The sequence below is a fragment of the Podarcis gaigeae genome (genome assembly GCF_964106915.1).
Source record: "Podarcis gaigeae genome assembly, chromosome: 2".
Taxonomy (NCBI): domain Eukaryota; kingdom Metazoa; phylum Chordata; class Lepidosauria; order Squamata; family Lacertidae; genus Podarcis; species Podarcis gaigeae.
Genome location: NC_139679.1, coordinates 121,193,738 through 121,213,998, shown reverse-complemented (window position 1 = coordinate 121,213,998; position 20,261 = coordinate 121,193,738). Strand labels below are relative to the sequence as shown.

Below are 20,261 nucleotides of genomic sequence, written 5' to 3'. Positions count from 1 at the left end.
GGGGTCCTCCTCCTCCTCCGCTGGCCCCCCCTGATCCTGGGGGCGGCTGCCCCACCTGCTGCTGCTGCTGGACTGCGCAGGTGAGGACTCTGCTCTGGGGCGGGGGGAGAAAATCATTTGTACTCAGCCCCTTTTTTGGGGGGAGGCCACACATGACTCTTTGTGAATTGCGTTTCGTGGGCACTGAAAGGGCGATCGGGGAGTTTCTTGTCCGAAGTGGAGCCGGATCCCTTCCCAGACATCTGTTTCCCCGACTTGGCTTGTTTTGTATGCCGCCCGGGGCAGGGGCCGCTTCACTCCTGGGCTCGGGGCTCAAGCAAAGAACAAAACAAAGCTTGAAGGTGTTGGCAGGATTCATGGGGGGGAAAGGGACTCGCCTGTCCCGCCCCCCGCAGCTTCGGGTTGACTCTGGTTTGTGTGAGTGTGTGAGTGTCAGACAGACAGACAGAGTACAGGTCTTCCCTCTTTTATTTTTTACCTCCCCTCTTCTAACCCTCAAACCCTCAGCCGCTCTGAAAACTCAGCTAAAAACTCAGGAGACCAGACTTCATGGGGGGAGGGGAACGTCTGAATTCCCAGCCGCAATTCCCAATGTTGTTTTGTTCAGGAGTTCCCTTTCACAGCCACATTCATAATCAGGGTCTCCTGCTTTACAGTTCTGACTCCCCCCCCCAAAAAAAAAAACACCCTTCCTGTTGCTTGTCAAAAATGTAGATTTTGTAAATTATGCAGGGGCTCCTCTGTGCCGTTTCTGTACAGCCCCTTTCACTATGTTTTGGACACTTTGTATCTGTAGAAGTGTGCATGCACATGAAAGCTTTTTTTTTAAAAAAAATGATATTTATTAAAGTTTTACAAACAAAAATAAAAAATTACAGAACAAGAAAAAAGAAAATATAAAAAGTAAAAAGTAAAAAAGATACAAAAATACAAAATACATGGAAAATAGAAAACAGTTAAAAACAAATTCATCTTTTCATGTCTTATATTTCATTTACTTATTTCCCTGACCTCCTCGCACCTCCCTTTTCTGTATTCCAGTTCACATGGTTAGTTCAGCAAATCCTTTCCTCTTTATTTTTATCTTACTTCTATATCTTAACATATTGTAACTTCGCATTTTCATCTGATTATCAATGCATTTTTACATATTCTTTTTAACCTTGTTACTAAAACCGTTTCATTTCAGTCCAACATCATTTTAACTTTCATTATGAAAGCCTATACCCAGAACAAACTTAGTTGGTCTCTAAGGTGCTACTGGACAATTTTTATTTTTTTTTAATTTCGACTGTGTCAGACCAACACGGCTGCCTAGTTGAATCTTTATTGTAAATAGCTTTTGTGGTTCTCTAATGGAAAATGGTATGAATATAATACTATCTTTAGTTTAAAAGTTGCTTGTTGCATAAAAATTCTCAAAGTAACTGAAAAGCTTTAAGAACTAAAGAGTAAGACCTGTTATTTCTCTCTTGAACCCTCTCGATTTGGGGGGCTGCCCCCTCACTGTGCTACAGGGCTGGCCAAAGCGTGGTGGAGACCACTGGTTCCTTCAGATTCCTCCTCACTTTGGGGTCTCACGTGTGACTCATTTTGTGGCTCTTTGTCTCCCCACCACTGAGCAGAACTGCCTGTGTTGTTTAGCCAGATGCCACAACCAGAGGCAGCCTTGCTCTGAGCTCTTGTGGTTTGAAGTGGGGGAAGCCCCTGCCCTGGGAGGGGAGGGTCTTAGAAGTGGATCCCATTTGATCTTGCCTGAAAGGAAACTGAGCCGCAGGCGTGTGTAATTCAAGCAAACTCATCTTGCAGGTTCACGCTTCCTTGAACTTTGTTTTCCACAGTGGATCTCCCTCAGAAGGTGGTAGATTCTCCTTCCTTGGAGATTTGTTAGCAGAGGTTGTTTGGCCATCTGCCATGGATGCTGCAGTCGAGAGTCCAGCATCGCAGGGGGGTTGGACCCTCAGAGTCCTGTCTATGGTTTTTATTTTAGTTTCCTAGTTGTTTTGAGATGAGTCACTGGCCAAACTCAAGCGGGCTTCTTCCTCCTTGAGGGTGAAGTTGTCCAAAGCGCATTCAAGACAATTTTCACAGGGTCCTCAAGGACCACCTCTTTCTATATGAACCTACTTGGACCCTGAGATCATCTTCTGAGGCCCTCCTTCCTGTGCCTCCTCCTTTATATCCTCTCCCCTTTTCAACTCTCTGATTCTTAGGCTGCCTCTGCTCTGCCTCCTCTGTGTTTAAGGGCAAGTCTACAAACTCCCCCAAAACCTGATAAACTTTGGATCTCCTAATTTATTTATTTATTTCCAAAAAAAATTTACTTTTACCATAAAAATCTTGACATTTTATCCCTTACAAGTAATACTATTTTAAAAGACACTATGTTCTACTTTTAACCCTACAGCCTATATCCACTTCCAAAACTATACTAAGATTTAAATATTAGCATATTTTTTCAAATATTCTTTAAACTTCTTCCAATCTTCTTCCACCGTCTCTTCTCTCTGGTCTCGGAGTCTCCCAGTCAGTTCGGCAAGTTCCATCCAGGTGTGTGTGTGTGTGTGTGTGTTCTCGGGGTTGCCTCCTGGGCAGGCCAACTGGATATGATGCTGAAAGCCTCTGCTCAGCTCCCCTCCATCCTCTTCCCAAGTCTTTGTTAGTTGTTACTGTGGACAACTATTGTTAGTTAACTATTGTTAGTTGTTACTGTGGACGCGGGTGGCGCTGTGGGTAAAACCTCAGCGCCTAGGATTTGCCGATCGCTTGGTCAGCGGTTCGAATCCCTGCGGCGGGGTGCGCTCCCGTCGTTCGGTCCCAGCGCCTGCCCACCTAGCAGTTCGAAAGCACCCCTGGGTGCAAGTAGATAAATAGGGACCGCTTACCAGCAGGAAGGTAAACGGCGTTTCCGTGTGCGGCTCTGGCTCTCCAGAGCAGCGATGTCACGCTGGCCACGTGACCCGGAAGTGTCTCCGGACAGCGCTGGCCCCCGGCCTCTTGAGTGAGATGGGTGCACCAACCCCAGAGTCTGTCAAGACTGGCCCGCACGGGCAGGGGTACCTTTACCTTTACCTTTACCTTTTACTGTGGAGACTCATTAGGCCCCCTGGTGGCCAGAGCTGGTACAGCCTGTGGGAAAGTGAGCCCTTTTGGGGATAAGGTTCTTCCTTTGCCATGCTCTGTCCCGCTTCCTGTGTTCGATCTCGTGAAGGGGCAAGTGTGGGGAAAGGGGATGTGGGGGCACATGTTGAGACCTGACCCCAGAGTTCCTTTTGCCCTCCTGCCCCTGCTATCCCTGTGGGGCCTTCTTTCTCAAGTGGGGAACCCGCTCTGTGGGTGGCAGCTCAGACCATTGAAAGATTGCAACACTGAACCATTGAAACACCAATTATCAAAAGGGGATGCAGGAAGGATCTTGGAAATTACAGGCCAATTAACTTTACATCTCCCTGGAAAACTGGTGGAAACTCCCAACTTGAATGCGTTTAACTTGAATGATTTCAGCTTCTGCTGTTGACATCTGGCCTGTTGGAACCACACCAATTATATATGCAGAAGGCAGAGAGATCTTTTTGTGCAAGGTTTTCATGAGATCTTGTGGGGCTCTCCTGAGTTCCCAGGAGATCTTTCCAAAGCCTCCCAGAGCCCAGGAAGCAAAACCCAGGTCAGAGCTGTTCAGCGCATGGCTCCAGAAGGTCAGATGGTGGGGCAGCTCCAAGGGAGTGTCTGAACTATGCATGTTTCTGCATATATTAGCCCCTCGCAGAAAAGAAGAACAGCCTGCTTCAGGCCAGGGGCCAGCCTAGTCCAGCACCCCTTTCTCACAGTGGCCTCCCAGATGAATGGGATGCTGAACTAGATGGGCCATTGGTCAGTAATTCTGTGAGATAATATTTTTTCATATTTAATATTCCACTTCTCTTCCTCCATGTAATTCAAGGCAGCACATGAGAGGGAGAGACATAGGGCAGAGGGGCAGCACTTGACATCTCGGGGGGGGGGGCTGGGAAAGAGACCCCTTCCTCAGTCCCTGGGGAGCCACTCCCAGTCAGGGCAGACAACTCTGAGCTACGTGAACCAGTGATCTGACCCAGGATGAGCCAGCTTTCTGTTCTCCCAAAATATGGATTTGCTTTGTCTGGTCTCCCCTCTATCCACTTCCCAGACCTGAGCCTGCTTAGCTTCCGTTCGGTGCCTGCATCCTGAGCCTTCAGACCATGTTGCGGGAGCTCTCAGCTTGGCTCTTGCAAGTGGGGGGCAATTCCTGCCCCCTTGGCAAAAGGGGAGGGGCTGGCCCCTGTGTCCCTCATACGGAGCCTCAGCAGAGACATGCAGAGATTTAGTGCTGCCTGGCAGAGCTTTTTCTCGCCCTCTGCTCCATGGGCTATTGTTGTTGTTACTTATATTTATATCCTATCTTTTCCTCTTCCAACTCTCTGATTCTTAGGCTCCCTCTGCTCTGCCTCCTCTGTGTTTAAGGGCAGGTCTATAAACTCCCCCAAACCCTGCTGAGCTTTGGATCTCCTAATTCGGGGCTGCTGCCTGTAACACAGCAGGATTAGGCTGCTGCCTTCCTCTGCAGGACCCCTAACTCTCTGCCCCCTTTTCTCTTCCTTTCCAGGCTCCACTTCTCACTCCCTGCGCTACTTCTACACAGCCGTGTCTGAGCCTGGCCAGGGGCTGCCCCAGTTCATTGCTGTGGGCTACGTGGATGACCAGCCATTTGTTCAGTACGACAGTGACACCAAGGAGGCGCTGCCTCAAGTCCCCTGGATGAGGAAGGTGGAAAAGGAGGATCCTCAGTACTGGCACAGGAACACTCAGATCGCTCAGGGCACTGAGCTGGTGTTCAGGGAGAACCTGGAAATTGCAAGGAATCGCTACAACCAGAGCGGAGGTGAGTGGAAGGCAGGAGAGGAACAGAGTAACACCTCTCTCTCCCCCCATAAAGTTTCCTCCAAGGGCCAGAATTGCAGGGAGGGGGCTGCTGGGAGGAAAGGAAATGGAGGGTGGGGGCTCCTCCAGGGCAGAGGCATCTCCCCTTCCTTTAATGAAGGTCTTTTTTCCCCCTCTCTTTTCCTTCTCCTCCTGCGATGAGGCTACATTTTAATATTTTAATGTTCCATTATTTTAATGTTGTATTTTATTTTTGTTTTTAAGTTTGTAATCATTCATCTTGTTTTTATTATTGCTTGTAAGCCGCTCTGAGCCCGGCCTTGGCTGGGGAGGGCGGGGGTATAAATAATAATAATAATAATAATAATAATAATAATAATAATAATAATAATAAATGGGGGCTGGGATGGTGGGGGGGGGGACAGAGAACAAGACTTGGAGGGGAGAGACCCCCCAGTATGACCCTCTCTGGACCTGCACATCCTACCCAGGAAATGTCTCCATTGCCTGCGCTTCCTTCCACGCTGGGCTTGGCTTAGGCCTTCTGAGGTGGAAATCGGTCTAGTTCATTTTGCCCTGGGAGGGGAAGAGAAGGGTGGGATCCCGAGGCTGAGATAAGCAAGCCTTGAGTTCTGGTCCTGCTTAAGGAGAAGCCAGCTGCCCAGGCAGAGGTGCTGATTGGCTGACCCTTCTGACCATCACCAAGCCCCTCCCTCTCCCTGGCACGTGTGGAAAGAGAAGCCTTTTTAAGGAGCACAAATGGACTGGGTTTTGGAGGTCAGAGTGGCAAATACATGGTTAAAATAATAGGCATGGTGATCAGCTGGAGTGGGGGGGTAGACAAAGAGCCCCCAAGGCCCCCACTCCTCCAGTACTTACTTTATTCTCTAACGGTCTACACTTAGGGAAGAATAGCAGGACCTTTAGAAAGGTCTTCCACCCCCTTTGTCCAGTTATGACGATTTCTGCCACACTCCCCCCTCCCCCCTTCCTCATTCAACCTTGGAACTGTTACAACAGGAATCATTTATACTTAGTAAAATCTGGTAGACATCTAGCAAAAGCCTCTTGGCACACATTTTTGTTTTTAAAACTTTCTTCTGAAATGTCTTTTGAGACGTTGGTTGTGTGAAAGGAGCGAGCATTCTGGAAGGGTGGGGGGAGACATTTCTGTTTAGCCCCAAACATGAGTGACTCCCTCCTCTAACTGCAATTTTGGAGCAGAACTTCAGAGGTGGGAGCCTCTGCTGGGTCTGGAGGGACATCTCTCTATGATTTTGCACCTTTACCTTCCAGGCTTCTATACTTCCTCACTACCTAAACAGGCTCCCTGATTCAGGACTTTTCCCTGCCCCTAACAGCACCACAGGTTTCCCAGCACTTCAAACAATAACTGCAGTGGAGGGGTAGAAAGGTGGGTGAGATTGACGGGTGGGCTATGCCAGTGTTTCCCAACCTTTTTTGGGCAAAGGCACACTTGTTTCATGAAAAAAATCTCGAGGCACACCACCAGTAGAAAATGTTTAAAAAATTAACTCTGTGCCTATATTGACTATATATAAAGTAACACTCTTTAATAGGAATCAAATAAACACAAAGATAGTATTTTATAATTACTTTATTATGAAATAGTAAGTAAACAGAAATATGAAAAATTATAAAATACTTTATTCAGTGCGCAACCTGGGCCTGTTTGGCTGAACACAAAGCTGATATTCTGGCTGGAATCGAAGAAAGACACACACGTAGCTCTTCGTCAACAGCTCTCAGTCTCTCTCTGTATTTAGTTTTTATAGCAATCATGCTTGAAAAGCTCAACTCACAGAGATATGTAGTGGAAAATGGGAGCAATGTCAAAATAGCTTTGTTTGCCAGAAGGGGGAACTCCTTGGCAGTTTCCAACCAAAAACTGTCCAAAGGTAGATCAGCAAATCTTAGCTTGAAACCACGATTTTGTCTCAGTTCAGTTAGTTCCTCCTGCTCCTGTAAAGTCATGTCCTTTCCACCAACTGATGCTGAGCTATAATGACTTTCTTACAGCAGCACACAAAAATTATTCTAGTTCATATAATAATAATAATAATAATAATAATAATAATAATAATTAATTATTTATACCCCACCCATCTGGCTGTCAAATCAGCCATTAATTTGTATGTGGCAGAATTGCTAGTTAGCACAAAGTAAAAGGTAAAGGTACCCCTGCCCGTACGGGCCAGTCTTGACAGACTCTGGGGTTGTGCGCCCATCTCACTCAAGAGGCCAGGGGCCAGCGCTGTCCGGAGACACTTCCGGGTCACGTGGCCAGCGTGACATCGCTGCTCTGGCGAGCCAGCGCAGCACACGGAAACGCCGTTTACCTTCCCGCCAGTAAGCGGTCCCTATTTATCTACTTACACCCGGAGGTGCTTTCGAACTGCTAGGTTGGCAGGCGCTGGGACCGAGCAGCGGGAGCGCACCCCGCCGCAGGGATTCAAACCGCCGACCTTTCGATCGGCAAGTCCTAGGCGCTGAGGCTTTAACCCACAGCGCCACCTGCGTCCCTACAAGTTAGCACAAACACACCATTAAAATTGACAAGGTGCTTCCTATTCTGGAGAGTGCTTGTGCAGACCAGATTATGATACAGGTGGAGGGGCTGCCTCCCTGTTGCAAACTTTTATTCAGCAGGCACTCGCTGGCTTTGCCAGATGCTGCACCTGGCCCCTAGAAAAGACTGCCAACGTTTTTGTTTGTTTTAACCAGCCCCTAGCTCCCATGCACTTCAGCGCAGCTTGATCTGAAAGAAGTAGCTAGCGATCATATTTCTTTTTCTGTGCCAAAAAGCACCCAAACTCTCACTAGCTGCCCTTCTACAGATCCAGCTGTTATTATTTTTTTTTAAAGGAGGTTAAACCAAGCCAGGGAGGTTTCTCTATCTCCCCCCGCGCTTGTAATCTTTTACCACACTTATTTGAGAGTAAGGTCCACCGAACCTGAAGGAAAGTGACTCCGGCGCGAATACGCATAAGCGGTGGAGAATCTCGTGCGAAGGGGTCAGAGGCAAGAGACAGGGAGAGAGAAGCAGACACGCGTCCCCGCAACCGCGGGGGTGTGGGTGGCTGTGGGTGTGGCGGTGGCAGCACGGCCGCCCTTATTCCTCCAAAGCCCTCAGGGGAAGAGCTGCACCCCCCCGCCAAACACGAGCCACTTCTCCTCCGCCCCCCCAGCTCCCGCTGCCTTTCCTGCCCCCCTCGCTCACCAGTGCCAGTTGTTGACGTTGGTGGCATCCGCGCGCTGCTCCACAATCCAGCGCGGATCTCCCTCTCCCCACTTGGCCATTAGCGCCTCGCTGAAGGACTCGCTGCTTCTGCCTCTGCCCGGCTGGCGAGCGCCCCTCGCCCTCGCTCTCTCGCCGCGCCTGGAAGCTACTAGAAGCGCCGCCGGCAGCCGCGCCGCTTCCCAGCTTCCGGCAGCCGCCGGAGAGCTTCCTTCCGTTGCTCCCGCCGCATCCGCTGCCGCTCCTTACTCCCCCAGTACCATAGAGGGTGAGATCTATAAGCGTAACATACAACTCGCCCGCCTCCCTCCCACGGCACACCAGGCAACGTCTCGCGGCACACTAGTGTGCCGCGGAACACTGGTTGGGAAACACTGGGCTATGCTATGATGTCAGCTTCAACCCCCTGCCCCTTTTGGCCCCTGGGGACAACCCTGATCAGGATCTGGGCCCTGTAGCCAAAGAGATTCCCCACCTGTGAGACAGAATAATGGAGGTGGAAGGAGCCTTGCCAAAGGGGTCAGCCTGAGTGTGTCCAGAGCCCTCTGGGGCCTTCGTTGGCCTTGTCAGGCTTGCAAGGAAGAAACCCAGGGGGTCAGCTGAGACCAAGCCAGCGCTGCAATGGGCAGGTCTGCTTTTCTTGCAGTGGGATCAGGCCTGGCCTGGCCTTGCAGTCTTCCTCTTGGGCTCCTGGGAATTCTGCTTCTCCCCCTTTTAAAAATGGGGATTGGGCCCCTCCTGAGCCCCTGCACCTGTCCATTGAAAATGTCCCATAAATGTTATCAAGGAGCGTCTCTCATTTCCTGATGCAATTATTTTTTGCAATTGCTTAGCTGAGAAAATCCCAAACAAATGAGATGGCCACTTTAAAGGTGCCACGGACAGCCCTGGAAATGTTATCTGATTCTCTGTAAAAACAAGGTTGAAGGTATAGGTGTATCGGGATTGATCCCACTTAACATCTTGAGGAAACGGGAGGGAAGTGAGCTTCATTCATAAAATGAGGGAGAAAGCAATTTATGCTGAAGAATCAATGAGACAAAGCAACTTCCCTCCAAGCAAAAGCTCCATATCCAGACCAGCTGGTGGGGTTTGTCATTTGGTTTGTTGTTTGCATAGGTCAACCACAAACCATTGTTTGAGTGCTTAAAAAGCACTATATCACCTTGGGACATGGTCTTGGAAAAGAGACTTCTTCTTCTTTGTAGAAGATACTTCTTCTTCTTTGTAGAAGATACTTATTATTATTATTATTATTATTATTATTATTATTATTATTAAATATGTTGAGTAGTTCTATAGGGAGGACTCCAAAGTAGCACTGTTACAATAATTCTACTTCCTAGAGGGAGCCATTTCCCTTCTCCTCCCCCTGCACACCTTTCTGGGGCTTCTCCCACCCCACAGCTGATTTGTGGGGAAGGAGATGGGGAGAAAGCCCCAGTTGTGTAAGTAAGACTTGGTTTTTAGACTAGCTGTGTTAGCTGAATCCGGCCCAGAAAAGCAGGATTTCTGTTGAGAGAGGCTTCTGTAATGCAAGACATTCTATACCCAAACTCAATTCAGTTGTAAGCCAAGGGCTCCTGAGATGAAAGGGGAAGCCTAAATCAGAAGTGAGAGCAACCTGGTGTCTTCTGGGACAGCCTCTCCTCCATTGCTGAGCTCCCTCAGGCTACACAAAGAGCAACAGAACTCTGTTCATGGCCAGGAGCAACCATTGCCATTTCCCATCCTGCCTTGGGGTGCCTGACGTAGCTTCTCTCCATGGTTTTGTGGTGGGAAATCAAAATGGCTGTCTGCTCACCCTGCTGGCTGGCCTGGAGGAGACAGGGCTGGGGTCCTCAGCACCTGTGGGCCCTGCCAGGGGTCTGGGGTCTCAGCGGGTGTCGTGTGATGCCACCTGCCAAGTGAAAACACCAGATGCTTCAGATCCTGGAATTGAAGAGCAGATTTAAAAGTCACAAGCATTAGCATATACAAGAACATCCTCCAGTTATGTGGTCTGAATGAGAGCAGAAAAATCTATATTTCCATTTCAACCAGTTGTGACTGAAGTAACAGAGGTCAAAATTTATCCATGCCACCTCTTTCCACAGCAATAAATGGGATGTATTGAATCTTTGAGCTGCCTTCCAATAAAGTCAGTTGATTCCACTCCCATTTGACTCCCGGAAGCGTTCGAAAACCAAGGCCCGTCTTCCTGCACTCAGTTAGAAGTTTGGCTTCCAAAGAACGTTTGCAAATTGAAACACGTACATCTGGGTTTGCAGTGTTCGGGAGCCAAGCCGAATGACATCCAAGGAACCAATGTATAAGGATTATGTGTTGATTGATGAAGGTTTTATTAGGTGGACATTGACTGGCTAATGAAAACCAGCTCTTCTTTTATTATAGATCGACTGAAGGTTTTATCAAAGTATTTATAATATGTACTTTCCATAAAAGTGTATCAAGATAGTATACAACCTAGAAAGTTATAATAAAACTCAGGAAAAATCTATAAAATGTATATAAAACCCCAGCAAACACTATCTATCTATATCTATATCTATATCTATATCTATCTATCTATCTATCTATCTATCTAAATGTTGTTGTTGTTTTGAAGATTTGGTGGTAGCCCCCTGGGGTGGGCAGGAGGATGCAGAGACCCGCCATCTTTGACAAGGGCAGCCTGGCTTCTGCTGAGCAGGGGGGCCATTTTGAAGTGGGGCAAACCCCCCTTGTGGCTTCCCTTTCCCTCTCAGGCCATGAGGAAACTTCTTTTTCCAAAGGCCCTTCCATGACTTCCCTCCTTTTAGGGAACAGGTCCTTGATATGGAGAAGCTGGGGGGAGAGAGATGGAGGGGAAGAGGAGACCTCCTCTCTCGAAAGGGCCCCCAATGTGTGGGTGTCCCCCTTCCATGCTGCCCCTTTTCTCTTTCTAGGGGGGGACGGGGGGGGGGCAGCTGAGGCGTCTCCCCAAAAGGGGCAAGGTCCAGAGGAGCAGAGCTGGGGGGAAAGAGGGACACACTGTGACCTCCGACCTGCAAGGGAGGCTGCTGTTGGGCAGGAAGGGAAACCCCACCCCTCCCCCACCTCCAGGGAGTTGGGAGAATCTAATAGGAATGGGGGGGGGGAGAAAGTGTGAGGCGCTGAGAGAGAGGGGGGCAATTAAAGGGGGGCTTTACAGGCTCAGGATTGTAGCGTTTCCCTCAGTGAAGGTGTTATGGGGATGAGCCTTCAGAAAGATACAATGCTGGTTGATTTTTCTCCCCTCTGCCCGCTGCCTCTTCCCTGAGTCTGAGGGAAATAAATCCTTTTTCCTGGGCTCTTTTGCTGATGGGGGAGGGGCTGCTGTGACCCCCCTTGACCTCCTGGGCCTCTTCTGGTCCTTCCAGGGATCCACACCTTTCAGTGGATGTACGGCTGTGAGCTGAGGTCAGACGGGCGCAAAGGAGGGCATATGCAGTTCAGCTACGACGGGAGGGACTTCATCGCCTTCGACAAGGAGACCCTCACCTGGACGGCAGCTGATACAGGGGCCCAAGTGACCAAGAGGAAGTGGGATCCTATCACGGCCCGGAACCAGTACTGGAAGGCCTACCTGGAGGAGATTTGCATTGAGTGGCTGCAGAGATACCTGGACTACGGGAAGGAGACTCTGCTGAGGACAGGTGAGGGGGGGCAGGGGGGAGGGGAGGGGGGCTCAGTGGGGCAGTTTCCCTACAAATTCCCCTCCCCCCTTAACAGTCTTCCTTTCTGGACCAAACAGCAAACACTTTTCTTGGTGGGGGAGGCAGAAAGAAGTTTAGGACTCTGGGAGGAGAAAAGGGGTCACTTCAGAGCATGATTTTTTTGGGGGGGGAGATGCTTAAAAACAGCCCCCCATGCCCCTTTGGCTAGAATAAGGGATGGTAAAAGACAAATGGGGGGGAGGGGGCACAAAGCAACAGCAGGGAAGGGGCCAGGAAAGCAAAATGCATTTTAAATTCAGTAAATAAATAAAATTGAAATGGACAGATTTGAGGCAGGATACAGAAAAACCTTTTGCCTTTACACTTGGGTAGGGGAAAGTGGGGCAGATTGATGCCGAAAAATTCAATCTCATATTTTATGTACCAAAATGAGTCAAATAATTAAAAAATATTGCTTTATGCATGGCATAACTAATCAATATTATAATAGCAACCAAAAGAACCATTAAAGTTAGAAGATAATGAGAATATAATGACTTGGGGGCGGAAATGGGATTTGTATGATTGTGCCCCACCTACGGGGCACTTTGATACAAAGCGCAAATTGTATGAGAATGGTAATTATTTACAAAAATTTAATGAAAAAAGCAATTTTTATTGTGAGATAAATCAGCCCTACAATTTGTTACTTACAAATCTAAATTACGTATCAAAACTAATAGTGTTTCACACATATCATAAAATTTATGGCAGGTTTTCTTAAAAAAAACTTATACTAATCTTTCCTCAAACACCTATCCATTAAAAAAAAAATGGGAAAAACTTTTAAAAGTATAAGAACTCACATTAGGTAGTCAAAAAATAGTAATTTAAACAAAATGCTTATAAAAAATAAGATATTTCCTTCTATTGCACATTATATCCACAGAAGTCAAAAGAAAAAGTATAGAGATGATGTTCGAGATGTCCCCTTTGAGAAATTTGGTTTTGGCAACTGCAAAACAACATCCTTGAAATCAATGCTTGCCTTATCTTCTACAATGGGGAAGACAAACATACAAGATCCTGGATATTTCCTCAGATAGGACACTTGATAATCGGTCATATTATATTTAGAAATGACTTTGACCACATAGTAAACAACAGTTTTTTTCTTTTCAAATTTCATGAGTAGTTAATCAGTTTAGAGATTTCATGCAAACTTATATATTGGGGCACTATTGTACACTAGCAGGGCACTTTTATACGTACCAATGTGCCCCACGTCTTAGTGTATCAAAGTGCCCCAACGGACATTTTCAGAAAACTAACAATTTCTAATAAAACCACTGAACTTATTTAAAAATCACATGTAATCCTGATTACTGAGTGGGATAATTTACCTTTGGTATTTTAAAATCTTAACTAAACAATGAAAAACAGTATTGGAACACTTTTACATTTCACGTAATTTTTTAGTTGGCCGCGCTAAAAACTCTTGTCAAACACCAATAGTGAACTGGCGGGCAGCGCGGTTGCAACTGTATAGACACATTTTTGTGATGTCACGACATGAATAACGTTTCTCGATAGTGAAATATTGTTGATGTATCAATGTGCCCTGCCTCCCCCTACATACCTATGGGGAAAGTATTTAAAAATAAATTAATTAACCTTTTTTAAAATAGAAAATGTGTGGGGAGCCCCCTCACAAAGTCTGTAGGTTAGCTACTCGTGGCCTACAAGCAGAAAACCTGCACATAGTGAGAGAGTATGAGAATTCCCTTTTCTACCTTTTTTTTTTTATTTGTGAGGAATTTTACTTTTTTTCCATGTTCCATGGGGAACATTCAGAAGTGTCATTTCCCCTTGAAATGGTACAATCCCCTCTTCTGCCTTCAGGAATCTGGCACAGGGGCCAATCAAATGATGAAGTGTTTTGACTGGCTTTCTTCCTGTTTCTATTAGCTTTGTTGATATGAACATTAATTAAAAATGAAATAATTCTGGCACTCTCCCTTTTTGCGGACTGACACATATGTATTAGCCGTGCTTAGAGAGATCTGAGCAAATTCATCTATGGGGGCCTGGTGATAATTCACCCCAGAGACACTGAGCATATTTGTTGAGGCTGAGGGTTTCACCCCAAAAGCCACAATAAAGTGTTTTCAAGGGTGACAACGTGCAAAGGAGGCTGGGAATCATCCTCTATGGGACGGAGGTTTGGCTGAGGACAGGTATAGGGTGGGGAGTTCATGTTTGGGGTTTCTGTGGGGAAAGGGCTTGACCTTCCTTCCTTCCTGCTCCCCCCAGCAGAGTCACATCCCCTCCTAGACTCGAGTTTCCAGTCCAGGCATTGCAAAGTGAGTGGGATCCTGGAACAGCTATCCCTTCAGACAACAGCTATCTAGGGAGCCAATTTTTAAACAAGGGTTACATTCTGCAAATCGTGCCTAAATCCAAAATTGTGTATAGTCAAAACACATTGGATTCAAGGGCGATTGGGTTGCCAAAGTCCTTCTTCCCCAGATGCCCACCTCCTCTTTTTGGTTTTTAGAATATTTTTGGCAAGTGGGTAAATTTGTATGTGCACAAGTTCAATGTGCGTAAGTTGCTGGCTTACTGGGCCTCCTGGTCTGCCATTTCCACTCCAGGGGAGGCTGCCGTGGAGAAGGGAGATGGGCCCTTTCCAACCTCCAGGGACCCTTTCAGGGCAGGCGGGAGAACCAGAAAGGAGCTCTGTCTTTCCCAGGACTCTTGGCTTTGTTCACCAACTATGGAGCTGAAAAGTCCCAGAGAACAGAGAGCAGCGAGTCCAGCATTTCTTCCCCCTCAAGAGAGGAACCAGGATCAGCCTGAGCTGCCCTCAGGTCATGACTTACAACTTGGAAGGATCTGAATGAATCCCACCATTGGGGACCGGGTGAAATTTGCCCTCTCAGCCTAGAGGCAGCTCCCTGGGACAATCTTGGAACCACAAGTTGTCGTGTTTGAGTCGTTTTAGAGCTTTGCGAGATGACAAATTAATTTAATTTTTTCCCAGCCCTCCATCCCAAAGCAGTCTGCTTTGGCAAACAAAGGATAAAACATCTAAAAACAGTTCTAACATAGACACTGACTGGGGAAGATCCCAAGGGAGGTTGAGGAATCCCATTTATTGGCAGATCTTTTAAATTTCTGGAGATGTGAGGAGATTCTGACACTCTGGGAGGCAGGACTAGTTGCCCCTTGGGTCTCTGCTCTTAAAAAATACAGGATTCATTGAGGCTTCTGTTGTGGATGTCTATCATTAACCCCAATGTGGCCCTTTTTGCAGAGGCTCCGGTGGTGAAGGTGACCAGGAAGGCAGACTATGACGGCCTGGAGACCCTCGTTTGCCAAGTCCACGGCTTCTACCCCAAGGAGATTGAGGCCAACTGGGTGAAGGACGGGGAGGTCTGGCAGGAGGGCACCCTCCGAGGATTGGTCGCCCCCAACTCGGACGGGACCTTCTATCTCTTGCTCAGTGTCCAGATCGACCCCGAGGAGAGGGAGCGCTTCCGGTGCCGCGTGGAGCATGACAGCCTGGAGAAGCCTCTGGACGTGGCCTGGGAGGAGGAGCCTGGTGAGAGACGGACAGACAGACAGGGGGGGAAGGGGTGGGCTCTGGGAGGGGGATTTCCACCCAACTCCTCCCTTCAGCAGCAGCACAGCTCAGATGGGGAACCCCACTTGGATCCTGTCTATGTCTCTAGGGCAGCGGTTCTCAACCTGTGGATCCCCAGATGATGTTGGACTACAACTCCCATCATCCCTGACCTCTGGCCTTGGTAGTTAGGGGTGATGGGAGTTGTAGTTCAACAACATCTGGGGACCCACAGGTTGAGAAAGGCTGCTCTGGAGGGAAGCAACTGAATCAGAATCTGTAGATTTCAGCAGAGACGCAGCCTTTTCTGGCAAGTGTCTCATAGGCCTTGAACTCAAATTGGATGTCGTAGGTAAAAACTGGCTGCCACCTTTTTGCCTTTAAGCCCAAGCAGTTGTGATGTCACAGAATGTGGGCAGATGTGTTATTTCTCCAAAATCAAACGACCTCCTCCACATGGCTGACTTACTTACACTCTCTGCAACTTCAGTTAAAAGAGGGAGCCCCGGACTGACTGTACTTCACAGTGAAAAAGATTCTCACTCGCTCCTCCTCCCACTCGTGCCCAGCTAGAAAAACTAATACTCATCTCCACTCAGCCCAAACACCCGCACACCTCTGGGAAGAGCAAGAAGGGTTTTGTAACAACGCTCGTCTCTCACACACTGCCAGGAAAGCTGCGCCTGCAGGAACCAAAGGAGAATGTCTAAGAGCAAGACTCCCTTTTCCCCAGCAGGAGCCCCTGAACGCACATCCCCACCCACACCCCAGACTCTCCTTCTCACAGGCAGGCTAGTGGGGATTATGGAAGCGGCCCTTGAGCCAAAGACTCACCCAGGGAGGGGAGAGGGGACCAGGGCTCACTCACTAGCGCTACGGACTTCAGAGATTCTACACAAACAAAAAAACCTGGACATGTTGCCTCATTTTAAGAATCTGTCTGGACAGACATTTTAAGTCTGAAAAAGAGGACGTGTCCAGGAAAAACCGGACGTATGGCAACCCTACACAAGATGCTTCTTCCTAAGGGTTTGTGTCTTCCCTGAAGGCCTGTAATGCTGGGCTCTGGGGGGTCTCAGAGGGGAGGGAATCCCTTCCTCTCAAGGTCAGGACAGAGAAGGCTGAAGCGCCTGAGCAGGAGGAGACCTGCTTTTAAGTCTGGAGTCTGTGATGAAACAGGTGTGCCTGCCAACTGTCTTCCTTAAATGAATTGGTTATTTTGAAGACCTCTAATGCTGGACTCTGGTGGGGGAAAACCTCCCTTGTATCGGGGCCACTAGAGAGAGGACCTTGGCCTGTCAGGAGAGAGAGGGGGCCTGCTTTGCACACGTAAAATCCTCCCGGGCTCATAGCTCAGCACCTCCACTCAAATCTGCTCTTTGAGGCCTTGGGGAGCTGCTGCCGCCAGTCTGAATAAAAATGTCTCTTGTCCCCTTTTAGTCAACCTGGGGCTCATTGTGGGAGCCATTTTGGGTGTCATGGCTGCCATCCTGCTGGTCTCTGGGATCATCTTCTTCTTCATCCGCAGTAAGTAAACCCTGGATGTGTTTTCTGCCTCTCCTGTGTCCTTCTGTCTTGGCCTCCAACTGGGAATGTGCTGGTGGAGCTTCCTGGAAACTGCCCCTTGTATCCCTACAGAGACCCCTCCCCATAAAACACCCTTTGAACATGAACCAAAACTCCTGTTGGTCGTTGCTTTGCGCTTTCTGTGCTCAGCTCAGGAAATTCACTTTCCACCTGATGTTTTAATCAATCCTAAGCCTTCAATCCTGTACTCACTTAGCAGGGAGCCTTCCTTACAAATCTTTAGGTGCCAGGCAAAAACGTTTCTCTCGAACCAGGCCTTGAGCTTTTTAAATGTGAGTTACTGGTTGGTTTTTGTTTTATTATGTATTCTGTGCTCTCATTTTGTATTTTTATTTGGAGAATCACCGAAATAATCCGAATATGAATGAGTTAAGGGACTGGATAATGTTTCCTTCCAGCCTCTTGGAATTTGTCCACTGCCTGGTTTCCCCATGTTGATCTTCTGATTTAATTTCCTCAATTTTTTCTACTTCTTTGTAACATGAGTTCCTTGAAAAGCTCACCTTCTGGACTCACCTTCCTTGGAGGTGTTTGGAAGAGACAAGAGAAGCATCTGCTGGGAAGGTTTCAGCATTGGAGAGCCAAATGGTTGAAATGGAATTGTGTGGCCTCTGGAGGTCCCTTCCAGCTCTGACCTTCTGCTTTTGTCTTCACAGGGAAACCAGCCTACAAAGCAGCCTCAAGTGAGTGACTCCTCCCTTCTCTCTGTCTGACATATTTTCCCCCAATATGGATCAGGAACACGTTACAAACAGACCAAACCAAACCTGGTGGTGGCCTAGTCCTGAAGCCCAAGACCCTAATGGAAAGCTTAAGCCTGTCTGCTCAGCCAGTCTGTGGACAGCAAGGGGTCCCTTGAGCCCCCTTGTCTCTGGGCTGCCTGTCCCTGAACATCCCCAGATTGAGAGTGATTTGGGATGGGGTTGGAAGGAGGGAGGAGAAGGGCTGGGGGGGGGGGAATCTCCCTCCCCGGGATCCTGACTCCTATGTTTCCTTCCTTTTGCAGCAAGCGACCAGGGGTCTGACAGCTCCGCCAGGGGTAAGTGGGGGGGCAGGGGGGGCGAAGGGGGGCTCTTGCAGAAGACTCCGTGGGGAACATCCCCAAATGGGGAAAAGCTTCTGCTTTCCTGTTATCCACCTTGGGAGTCACATTTTGGGTTCTGAATGAGAGTCACATTTTGGGTGCCGGAAGGGATTTTTCCTTCCGGTAGGACTGCTGTGTGTCCTTCTGGTATTCCCCCAAAGTGTGCAGCTTGGCTCACTTGCTTGAGCTGCCCTCTGCAGGCATTTGCTCTGCAGGCCCATTTTGGTGGTGCTCCTAACAGATCTTAGGTCTGATTGAGGCTGGACTAGATGGGCTTTGGGTTCCCACTAGCTCTGTAATGCTGATGCTCCCACACCATGATGTTGGCTTAACTTTGAAACACTCCCTTTCTTTTTTTCCCCAGTTGGTGTGTGAGATGAGACCAGAAGGAGCCTGCCCAAGTTTTGCTGCAAATTGCAGAGGCTCAGAGCCCCTCCTATCCTTTAATGCTGTTTATGATGTTTCTTAATCCTGGCTCTCACCCTTCTATTCTGACTTCAGCTGTAACTTGAATTTGAGAATAATCATGTTTTTCTGATGGATTTTGGCTGATTGTGCTTCGCAGCTGATTTTCAGAAATGTGCTTGTGTTAATCAAAAATGTGCCAGATATACGCAACTAAAAGCTTTAAAAAGGGGTGGGGAGATTGAGCAGTGATTTGATGGTTTCTCTTGGTTCTTTGTTGCTGTGTTTCCCTCTACAATCCCTTCCCCAATCTTGTGTCACTCACTTTCCATCCAAATTGAAGGAAAGACAACATCTATGAACTGCTTTAGGGGTATTATGCATGAAATAGGCTAAGTTGTTACTACCAACCTGCCTCTTGGGCCGCCCAGCCTTTGGCTAAATGGATGTCATGTCTGATCCTGCTGACAGCCTAGGAGAAGAGGCAGATCAGGAGATTCATGGCCAGAGTTTGATCTGAAATAAGCAGCCCCTTCTTTTGGGCTGCAGGCCTCCAGTTCGTGAGACTTGTTGCCTGGTCCCCACAGCCTTCTAGGAGGGGTGACCCAGAGAGTGAGACCACACAAACTCTTTCAAATGAAATAGTTTTGTTGCCTTCAATTTGCCTAATTTTTATCTCACACACATTCTTGCTTTTTTACCTGTGGTCGGTTGAGGATCATACTTTGCCTCTCTGCAGTTCCCACCATATGATTCCCTCCATCTTCCTTCCCTGCACATAGACTGGCATTCCTTCAGGAAACTCTTTCTTAGAAATAAGAATGCAATAACTCTTTTAGACCTCCAAGGGCCGCAGGACTCTTCTTTGTTGCACCTTGCTTTGAAGACACTGGATGTAATTATTATTATTATTATTACTCCTTTTGTAATATCTGTTTGACTGAAATAAATAAGAGTGCCCCCCCTTCTTCTTTAGTGGTTCTTTCCTTCTTATCACAGGAGTTCCAGAGATTTTGAGGTTCCTCAGAATATTCAGAGTTTGTAGCCTCTGGCAAAGAGGTGCCAATAATTGGTCTAATATTGCAAAATGGCTGAAGAACAAGTATCCAAAGCGAGATGGGGATATAATCTGTGGTTTTGCAGGGGTGCACTTAAGTTACATGAGGCCGCTGTGTTGCTGAAGCCAAGAGGGTGTGAAGTCTGGTCAGTGCCTGGATTGGGGACCACCTGGATGCTGCCTTTGGTTCCAGGACGGAAGAAAGGAGGGTTGGGAATATAATAAAAGAAATGTGCAGATATCTGATCTGGGGCAGGGAGTGGTGGGGTGATCTGGGGCAGGGGGTGGTGGCAACCAAGGCAGGGTTGCTCCAAAAGTCCACAATCCCAGGAGGAAGTTCTCCCACTGAGATGAAAAGACCCCCAAAATATTATTTTAAATTTTTATCCCACTCTTCCTCCCAAAGGAGCTCGGGGCAGCAAACATCAAAATGTTAAAAGCAATACCATTTAAATTTAAAATTAAATTTAAAAGATTTGAATTATGAAAATTGAAAATAAGATAATTTAAAACAAATTAAAGCACCCTAAAATGACTTTAAACAGTTGGAATACCCTTCCTGTGAAGAATCTAAGAGGAGCTTCCTGGATGACTCAAACCAATGGCCCATGTGGTCCAGGCTCCTCACAGATGTCTCAATGGGCAGACCACAAACAGATCAAGAGCAGAACATTGGGACTCTGCCCAGGAGA

General features: G+C 47.7%; 2 protein-coding genes across 8 annotated transcripts in view; one reads left to right on the top strand and one right to left on the bottom strand.

Annotated features, from left to right (window-relative positions):
* The window catches only part of LOC310837790 (class I histocompatibility antigen, F10 alpha chain-like), a 95,424-nt gene extending 75,945 nt beyond the window's left edge, over positions 1-19,479 (top strand). For 2 of the 7 annotated variants that reach the window (XM_083724914.1, XM_083724918.1), the window contains exons 2-8: positions 4,622-4,897; positions 11,536-11,811; positions 15,128-15,415; positions 16,877-16,963; positions 17,680-17,706; positions 18,030-18,062; positions 18,472-19,479. In XM_083724914.1, the coding sequence (XP_083581040.1) occupies positions 4,622-4,897; positions 11,536-11,811; positions 15,128-15,415; positions 16,877-16,963; positions 17,680-17,706; positions 18,030-18,062; positions 18,472-18,482 (998 nt within the window). In that variant the 3' untranslated portion in view covers positions 18,483-19,479. Of the gene's footprint in view, positions 1-4,621; positions 4,898-11,535; positions 11,812-15,127; positions 15,416-15,508; positions 15,553-15,698; positions 16,686-16,876; positions 16,964-17,679; positions 17,707-18,029; positions 18,063-18,471 lie in introns of those variants that run through there. The other 5 variants (XM_083724923.1, XM_083724915.1, XM_083724919.1 and 2 more) reach the window with 5 other exon arrangements.
* LOC310837292 (uncharacterized protein) overlaps positions 1-20,261 on the bottom strand; it is a 530,615-nt gene that overhangs the window by 415,209 nt on the left and 95,145 nt on the right. The window lies entirely within an intron of this gene.